At 48.1% G+C, this 9,365-nt stretch overlaps 1 protein-coding gene across 3 annotated transcripts in view; it reads left to right on the top strand.

Annotated features, from left to right (window-relative positions):
* The window catches only part of LOC114067355 (UPF0488 protein C8orf33 homolog), a 7,581-nt gene extending 2,610 nt beyond the window's left edge, over positions 1–4,971 (top strand). For all 3 annotated transcript variants that reach the window (XM_027902728.1, XM_027902729.1, XM_027902727.1), the window contains 5 exons: positions 1,100–1,232; positions 1,412–2,052; positions 3,473–3,560; positions 3,662–3,808; positions 3,932–4,971. In XM_027902728.1, the coding sequence (XP_027758529.1) occupies positions 1,199–1,232; positions 1,412–2,052; positions 3,473–3,560; positions 3,662–3,808; positions 3,932–4,128 (1,107 nt within the window). In that variant the 5' untranslated portion in view covers positions 1,100–1,198 and the 3' untranslated portion in view covers positions 4,129–4,971. The remainder of the gene's footprint in view (positions 1–1,099; positions 1,233–1,411; positions 2,053–3,472; positions 3,561–3,661; positions 3,809–3,931) is intronic.
* The last annotated feature ends 4,394 nt before the right edge of the window (positions 4,972–9,365 follow it).

Below are 9,365 nucleotides of genomic sequence, written 5' to 3'. Positions count from 1 at the left end.
CAGATCCAAGCTGTAGCCAGGAATTTGGGGGCTGGATCCATGAGTTATCTGGCTGCAGCAGTGTCTGCATGAGATCCTGGACTGCAACCAGACCAGCCCCTTGAAAAAGGGCTGCACATGTGCTCAGACCCGGACACCCAAGTGCTGTGAAGAGACATCCCGCTTCTGTCCCACCATGTCCTAGGGGACATCATGGCCAGCATTGCCACCTGGGTGAGGGAGGGGATTGTCCCACTCTGCTCTGCACTGGGGCGGCCTCACCTGCAATTTTTGGCATTTTTGGGTGCTGCAGTATAAAAAAGATCTAAAGCTGTTAGAGAGTGTCCAAAGGAGGGACACGAGGATGGTGAAGGGTCTGGAGGGGAAGCCACAGGAGGAGCTGCTGGGGGCACTTGGTCTGTTCAGCTAGAAAAGAGGAGACTGAGAGGAGACCTAATCAGGGTCTGCAGCTTCCCCATGAGGGGCAGCTCCCATCTCTGGTCTGTGTGACCAGGGACAGCACCCAGGGACCGGCTGGAGCTGTGTCAGGGGAGGGTTAGGCTGGATATTATCAGGAGAAGGTTCTTCCCCCAGAGCTGGTCAGGCACTGCAGCCAGGAGAGGTGGGATGTGCCCATTCCGCAGTACTGGTGGAATCGGTACATCAGCAGTACATCAGGCTGTCTTGGGGCTGGAAATGAGTGAGACAAACACTACAGACCACGTGTAGGGTACCCAAACCGAGGTCTTGGGGACCACTGTCACAGAACAGCTGTGTTTTTGAGAGAATTTGCTCTGACACAGAAAAATGTGGATACTTCTTGTGATCAGACTGGTTTGTATGAGAGCCAAGCAAGAGTCCTGCTTTTCAGTCCTGCTTTTACTAAGATTTTTTCCAGTTAGATCCCCCCTCTCCCCCCTGCCAAGAACCTTTCACAATATTTCATCTTCTGGAAGCACTTGGAGTTCCCTCTCAGCTGAATGCCAGTTGTGGATTAGTCAGAGGTGATATCAATACAGAGCACGTTCAGAGAAGACTCAGTCATCAGCATCCCACAGTGAGGATTTTAAGGCCCAGCATAACCTGTTTCTTGTCTCTCTTGAATTTCTTCTGAGTGCAGTAGAGGAGACTCAGCACATTCTCAAGGCCCTGTGCTCCCCTGAGACTCCTCTTGCAAAGAAGTAACAAGGGATGAGTGATTGGGGATTATCGTCTCAGGATGGCTGAGGATCAGGAGAGTATGGAGAAAGCAGGTGAGCTTGAGATGTCCCTCAGGGGATGGTGAGATTTGATTCTTCTCTGTAGATTTCTTAGGTTGCAGCTTTTGATTGAGTCACTTCTCTGGGCAGTGTCTTAGAGAGGGAGCTGCAGTGGCATCCCCGTGGTAGGAAGCTGGTGTGTCGATAGAAACCATATTCTTTGTCTTTTCTAGGCGTGAAACCTGGTGCTCTGGAAGTGCAGCCAAGCAGTGGACAGGCTGCAGATGGTGTGAAACTATCTGACCCAAGCCCTGAGGCGAAGCCAGAGCTGTTCACATCATCTGGCAGCAGCTTCCGATTTGATTTTACGCTTTCCGAGACTGACCCGGGAGCAGACCCTGGTGACAGTGGAGCTGTCACAGCCACCGAGCAGGAGAGCTGCAACGGAGCCTTGAGCTTTGCTGCCTCTGGACAAGAACCCAAGTTTGCTTTCAACTTTGCCATCCCAGATGAAGACTGTCCTCAGCTCCAGCTACTTCCATCAAGCCAACACACAGACCCTTCACTGCCTGCTGAACCGGCTGCAGCCGTGCGGGACCCTGAGGGGAGTCAGGCTGCAGGGAGTGCATCCAGAGAGGACAGAAACCATGTCACATCAAAGATCCCCCAAGCAGAGACTGCTCCTGCAGATGAGGCAGCGACAGCAAAATCAGCAGGAGATGGAGCTGCCCAGAAGAAGAAAAAGAAGAAGAAACAAAAACCACCTGTCAGTAAAAAGGAGACAGAGGAAACTGAGACAAGCAGGAAAGCAAAGACAGAAGCTAAGAGCTGTCAAAATACAAATACTTCCCATCAGGATGAGAAGACCTCTCAGGTAGTTAAATATTGATGAGATCCCATAATTTAGAAACCCTTAAGCTAAAGAGGCACTTTATCTCTTTGCACAAATGAACAGTTAGCATGCTGCCTTGAGATGAGAGCTGCTTACTTCTTCCAGCAGCTGTTTGCATTCTCTGCTGCACAGCTGAGGAACCTGGCTAGTGGAAAGGGAGTTAACTGTCCTTCAGACTTGTGCTGAAACATTTCATGTTTAGGCTTGTGACAGCTAATCCTGGGGAGATGGATGCCATGTTTTCTTAAGAAAAGGAAAATAAGAAATGGAGGTAACTGCCCTCAGTCAGTGCCTGTGGGTGCTGAACCCGGCCCTGGTCCTGTTGCCAGGCAGGATGAGTTGCTCACATAGTGCAATAGCAAAGCCAAGGCACAGAGCTGCCTCCTGGTGTAGCCAGGGGTCTGGGGTGGAGCTCAAGGAGCTTCCCAGAAGGTTCTCACTGTAGGGCACGGCCCAGAAATCTACTGAGGTTGCAAGTTATGTGTCAACACACCATTAAGGCACACCCTGAGGTTTTCTGTTCTGAGGAGGGTCTGGGTCTTAATTTTATTTTACTTCTCAGCACTGGTGTAGGTATTACTATCAAACAGTGCCAGCTGAGCAATACTGGAATAGAAGATTGCACAAAACCTTCCTTTTCTTAGTATTGTACAAGGAAGTTGCACTGAGTGCTCACTTGCCTCTGGAACATTCCATCCTACCCATAAACACTGCTGAGTTCAGGGGAGGTAGGAAGACTGGAAGGTGAGTGAGGTAAAGTCCTTCCATTCCTTTGGAAGGAGACTGTTGTAGGTGAGGGCTTTTGTGTTTACATGTACATAACAGTTACCAATTGCTTCAGTCCCAGGGTGCAGCCCTGTTTTCCTTCCCACTGCTGAGTTAGCCAGCTGGCTTTGCTTGATGGGACTTGGCTTCCTCCATCTCCATGGGCTTTAGCTTCTTTCTCCTCATGTATTTCTGGTTTAGCAAGCACACAGGAGCTGACAAATTTGTCCGTTGTTCACTTTTTTTTTGATTTTATGCAGGTCTGGGGGCAGGGTTTTTTTGTTGTTAATGCTCATTTCTCCCATCTGTGAGTGTATTTGACAGCTTCTTTCAGAGGAAAGGCACTGAACAGCTTTCCAGAAAACAACATCCTCTGAATGGCAGCCACATATTAAACCCTTCAAATAGAGGCAGTGAGTTGCAGCTAAACATTTGTACATTTGTGCAGTGCTCTTAGTTTATCTGATGAAAAACACTAGAGGGAAAATGTCATGGAGTCTGTAAACTGATCACCAGCACGTGATGGTGAGAATAGTCCTGACTTTATGCAGTTCCCTTTTATCTCATGTAGCAACTGCTGCTTTAATTTTTGGGTGACTTATTTCCTCTTGCTCCCTGTGCCCCACACTGATGGCAGTCAGAGGAGCAGCTGCAGAGGGAGCTGGACTGGTGTGTGCGACAGCTGGAACTTGGCTTGAAGACACAGAAACCCACTGCAAAGCAGGGTAGGCATTCAAGGACAGGCAAGCTGTCTCCTGTGGGAAGGGCTGGCAGGAATGCAGGGGCAGGAAGCCTTAAGCTGTGTGGTGTTCCTCCTTTGCTGCAGCTGAGGACGCTCTGCGGGCCATCAGGACGCTGCGCAGTGACAAGGCTCCCCTGGTGAAGAAGCGTCAGCTCATGAGAGCTATGTTTGGAGACTACAGGAAGAAGATGCAGGAGGAGCTGTGCAGGGAGCTGAAGCTCATGGAAACAGGTAGGAGAACTTCTCATGGTGAGGAGAAGAAGAAGAAAGGCACTCGCTCCTGCCCTGCGGATTGCTTTGCAGAGTGGGGTGATCACTCTACACTTGTAACGGCTCTTTTCTCCCCTCTTTAAGCTGCAAAGGCTGCCAGGATCGTGGAGGTGAAGGGAAACATCCTTAAGAAGAACGGCCAGTTCGTCCGGAAGTGCTCGGGAGCTTGCAGGAAAGGCCAGGGTTCAGCAGGATCCCCTTCAGAGGCCCCCAGGGCACTTTATGCAGGCTTATTCAATGACACAGCTTCCAAAGAAGAATTTCGCTTTAATTTCTTCTAGGAAAGTGTCTTAGACTAAAACCATGGCAGAAAACCTCTGTGCCAGATCTGTAAACTGCAGAACAGTGGAGAGGTGCTGTGCACCAGGCAATGGCACCAGTGGTTCTCTGGATCCTGTTCCAGAGTGCCTTATCTAGAAGTTTAAACCAGATCCATATGACCCCAGGACTCAGCCATCATAGCGCTCCTCTGTGCTCACACTGTAGAGAGGCACCCTTGAAAGGGTCAGCAGTGAAAGGAGCTGGTTTTCTTCCTGTGGAATTGACATGAACTGTAAAATCTGTCTTTTACACCATGAGATTTTCCCATTCTCCTGCGGCTTTTAAATAGAGCTTTCCTAGCACACAGAGGGGAATGGTTTGGAAAGAAGCTCCAGCTTTTGTGAAGATCCAGCAGTGGGTATTTGGATGCTTCCACTCCATGAGTCTGTGAATGCACCTTCTGACATCAGCAAACAGCAGCAATGCCATCGCTGACATGGAGGGAGTGGAGCTCAGGGTCTGGGGGGAGAGTGAGTGAGAACCATTTTTGCTGATTCATCTCTTTCAGTGGCAGGTACAGACTTAGAATAAAACGGCAAATGCTGATTTAATCCAGCCAAGGGATGTAAGGACAGTTGTTTCCAGAGAGGGAAGGGGTTTTGTTGCTGGAGCCAGGTTCTGGCCAGCTAGGAAGGGTGTACAATCAGTTCTTAAATCAGGTTTACTTTGTAAGGAGTCCAGTTACAACCACCAGTGACTCAGGTAAAATCAGCTGCGTGCCAACCTTGGGTGGTGGTGAAATGAACTGTCAGAGCCCAAAGACTCTCTTCTATTTGATTTGTATTAAATTTTGGCTTTTTGAATGTGTGTCTCTAGTGTTTCCGTACTACTTCAGTCACTGAACCCATCTCCTGTGTTCCTACAGAAAATCTTCCCACCAAGCCTGAAAAAGCTGAAGGAAGAGAAGTGCTGTAAAAGGCTCCGTGGTATCAGGTGTCCCTGGGGAGCAGTGCTTCACTCCCTTTTATGGCCCAGTCAGTCTGTGTGAGAAGTGAGAAATGGGAGTGTGGGCAGATTCCAGGGAGTGCTGAGAGCAGCTGAGATGGTGGAAAATATTGGCTGGCAAAGACTTTAAAAAACCTGATGTTGGCTCCAAAAAATTAATTTTATTACTAAGCCCTGACGCAGGCGGTGGCATCTGTGAGAATTTTTATTTTTTTTTAAAGAGTATTTTAAAGAATTCCTGTCTGGGAAACTGAATCTGGATAACATGCATTACAGGCAAAAATATGCAGAGATGACTTTGTGTCTTCTAGAAGTCAGTGGGTAAAAACTAGAAATCAGTTTTATTTGCAAAGGAGCACAGCTTTAACTGTGTGGAACAGCCTTAGACAGTTTTTTTTAGTTCTGATTTCCAGGATTTTATATTAAATATACAAAAGCTGCGTCCTTATCAAACTTTTAGTGTTTTCATGCCATTTACTGAGACTAAAGAGCATCTTTCCTTGACCTTGGAACTACAGCTGTTTGCTTTCCTGGCTGGTTGTGCAGCAGATGTCTGGGAAATGGTTATTTTTTTCCCTTGTCCTGTCTCAGGTAAAGCTAGAGCTGCTAAAACATTACAAAATCCTTGCTGCAGAAGGCTGCAGGAGTATTCTGGGAAGCATTCTTATATAATTGCCCCGTGCTTGTGCTGTTCCTTAGGCGTTCACAATCAGAGTAAAGATACCAATGAGGTGTGTGTTTGGTGTAACCTGATCCAGCAGTTTATCTTCAGATAAAAAGAGGTCAGAGAAAAATGCATTCTGATCCGAGAACAGCTCCTGTGGGTTTCCAGAGGTCTGGATAATGCTGACCTCCAAAGCCAACCTGTGTTCTTTCTCCTGTGCTTTGTTATTGCAGGGCTTACACATGTGTATGTGGGAAGGCAAATGTTCATCAAGGTGATCCCTCATCTCCCTGAGTGCCATTCCAGTCATTCCACAAGTCAGCCATGGGGATCTTGGGCAAAGCATTTTGCTTCTCTCTGTCCACTCCCGGTTTTCATAGCCAAGGTGACGCCTCCTGAGTTTTACAGATGTGCCCAAGTTACTTCACTAATGATTTTGTGTTGAACTGGCAACACTGTGGTATTTTGCATCTGAAACTACAGCAGTCTATACTTCATTTTTAAGCTTTGCCATGCTTGAAGTGCCTCTGCTGTTTGTCTCTGTTACATTTGTTGAAAGGAAACAAGCCATGTTATTCGGAGTTAAAGAGTGCTCTGGGCTGCTCCAACCAATCCTTTCCCCTTTAGAGGGTCCACAGTGCAGTCTTAATGAGTTTTTTTGTGTTTTTTTTTTTTTAATGGTGTTTTCCCCTTTTAGTATTTCTTTAGGATTTCAGTGCTGATTAGGGTTCCAGTGATGTCTCTTGTTGCAGCAGTGCCAGGTTTAGGTCAGGGCTTTGCTCTGCTAGTGACTGTATTACCCGTGGCTGGAGGTTTGTTCCACGCCCCAAGGCATTAATGATGTGCAGCAGTGAGGGAGAAGGGAGATATTCTCATCTGCCTGGACATCTTTGTTCCACTGTTCTTGCTTTGAGGAAATGTAGCTCAGTTTTAGTAGAAAATCGAGCTCAGTTATCTATCTCTGCATCCTCTCCTCAGCTTTGTGCCTTTGGGCATTTGAGTTTGGTGCCAGCAGGGTGACTGGATTTGGGATCCTGTGTCTGGATTTGGGATCCTGTGTCTCTTTGGTGACTGCCCACCTAAATGTCGGGCAGCAGTGCCAGGCCCAGGCTTGTGGGCTGCAAACTGCTTACAGGAGCTTCCAGCACGGCTGAGACCTCAGGGGTGAGTTAAAAGACAAGGCAACAGGGAATGTGAAGTACCACAGTGCCTCTAGAGCCAAACTTGCTGCATAGCATCGATCTCGAAAAACTAAAAGCTGAGGAGCAGCTTCTAAAATGAGTAGCAGGGTCAAGGAACGCTGTGAGCTGTCTCAGACCATCCACTGCAGTAAAGCAGGGCAAACGTCTCACTTTGGGGAGCACAGTGAAGGATTTTAGGGTTATTTCTGTGGCAGGGTGAGGCCAAGAATGTTTCGACATAGAGGCAGCAGAAACCTGGGCGTGATCTCTGGTCCTTTTTGGCTTGGCACCCTCCTCTGTAAATAGATTCCCTGAGCAAAGGTTAGGAAAAGCAATCCCATTCCAAACAGACCCTGCCTCCAAGTGGAATGGCCAGCCTCCCCCCTCCCGTCCCTGCTGGCATTTTGGCTGTTATCCTGGATGCTGGGCATTAATCAGTACGTTTGTCCAACCCCTTCTCCTGGGCTGGGTCAGTGGAAATGCATTTATTGATCCTTGGGCCGCCCCTCTTTGAGTAATTGGGGGGCAGAGTTACCAAGGAGCAGCCCAAGGATTTCCAAGGGATCCCCACAAAGTGCAGCTGGAATTATCTCCAGAGTCTCAGCAGCCACTTCTAGGGGGACTCCCTCTCCCAAGACCAGCAAAGACAGAAAGCCAACAAGTTGGTCCTACTGATCCTGTAACTCAGGTGACTGATATTACCTTGTCTCACTTAAAGAGTGCTGAGGGTGGGCTCAGCAACTAATCACCCCTAAAGGATAAAATATTATCTTCGTTTGGGTAGGAAGACCCCAATCCTAATTTATCTTTTCTTTGAATTAGAAAGAAAAGCTTAGTAGTTCAAGCAACACAGCAACCGGAACACCGTAACTGAAGGTTGAAGAGTGAGGAGCATTGACCCTGCAGCTCCATAGCAAGAAAAAGAGGAGATACTGCTATTTTAAGATCATATGAAGCTGTGACAGATGATCTTGTGTCTTTCTGTTGCCTAAGATTTTTTTGCTGCTCGCTGTTTGTGCTGCTTTCATGTTTAGGACTGCAGAAGGTTTGTAAGACGCTGCTTTGGAAAACCCAGGTCTGACATCCCTTCCCGCAGTGGTTTGATTACTGGCACCAGTCCTCCCGTGGGCACTGGCAGCTGGGGATTGCTGACCCCTGGCTGGGTTTGGTCCATTTTTGGCTTCTTCCCTGTGAGTGCATCAGCCGGTACGAGCAGCTCCTGATACCTCCCCACCAAGATGGAAGAGGTCTGGGTTGTTTATCTCTGCCTGATCCTGATGATCATCGTGCTTGTTCTCATGAAGCAAAACCCACATCTGGAAGAGGCCAGGAAGGACAGGGAAAGCAAACCCTCCCCACCATCTTCCTTTTCCCCCAGTAATGTGGGCAAACAGCTGGAGCACACCCAGGAAGAGCTGGAGGAGTATCTCGAGAGGCTAAACAATGTCTTGTTTGACACAGAAGCCAGGAGAAGGGATGGCCACCATGATCAGAAGTCCCAACATCACAGAAGTGCTGATTTTGTGTCAGAAACTAAGGAGCACTCACAGCACCTGTCAGGCTACACAGAAGTCCAGGTATGAGCCTTAGAAAGACTGTCAGACTCAGCCAGACCTCGAGCTCCTGGCTGAGGCAGTGAACCCTGAGGAACTGCACAGTCCATGAGGTTGGCTGGGGGAGAGGTGGAGGGAAGTGTTTGGATGTGATACAATCCTATTTCTGCACTATTTATTCAACATTAAGCACTCACCCAGAGACAGCTCTGTGTGACAGGTGTGGTGTGAATGCTACACGTGAAGGATGCAAATGTTGGCATTAGCACCCCTGCATCTGTGTGTGTAACCATGATGTAAATGACTCCTTCCCATAGAAATAGGCATCAGTTCTAACTTCAAGAAATTACTGTGCAGCTCTTCAGCTGTTTTAAATCTCCTACTTTCCCCACATACAGCAACATTTTGCCAGTTTGCCAAGGGTCTGGCCCAGGAGGGTACAGGAGCTCTGCAAACACCTGTCTAGAGGTCACTGCATGGTATTGAGCCATGAGAAATACTTCTGGAAATTTTCTTCTGTGCATGATGATCATGCAGTGTACTATGTAAACATAAAAGGCACTGCTGGCAACCTGCAAACATTACTTTGCTTTGGCCAAGGCCCTTTTTTAGGAGCTGAAATGATGTAAGGCTTTATATTTTTGTCATGAACCTCATTGCAATACATCAGGTTTTGCCCTTGAGATGACAGTTTTCGTGGCAGCTCTGAGAGGCTGTGTCACTTTATGCCAGCAGCTGTTAATGTTCTTCATTCCTGAGACATGGATCTCACAGTGCCAGTGCCCTACTGTGTCCCAGAGCACGTCCTGGGTCAGGTGGGAGCTCCAGCACGAAGCCTTCAGTGCAGAGGAGAC

This window comes from Empidonax traillii, unplaced genomic scaffold (assembly GCF_003031625.1).
Source record: "Empidonax traillii isolate 1590-97213 ecotype Southwest subspecies unplaced genomic scaffold, ASM303162v1 scaffold903:size462939, whole genome shotgun sequence".
Classification (NCBI taxonomy): Eukaryota; Metazoa; Chordata; class Aves; order Passeriformes; family Tyrannidae; genus Empidonax; species Empidonax traillii.
The sequence above is the reverse complement of the archived record's forward strand: the minus strand, read 5'-3'. Positions and strand labels throughout refer to the sequence as shown.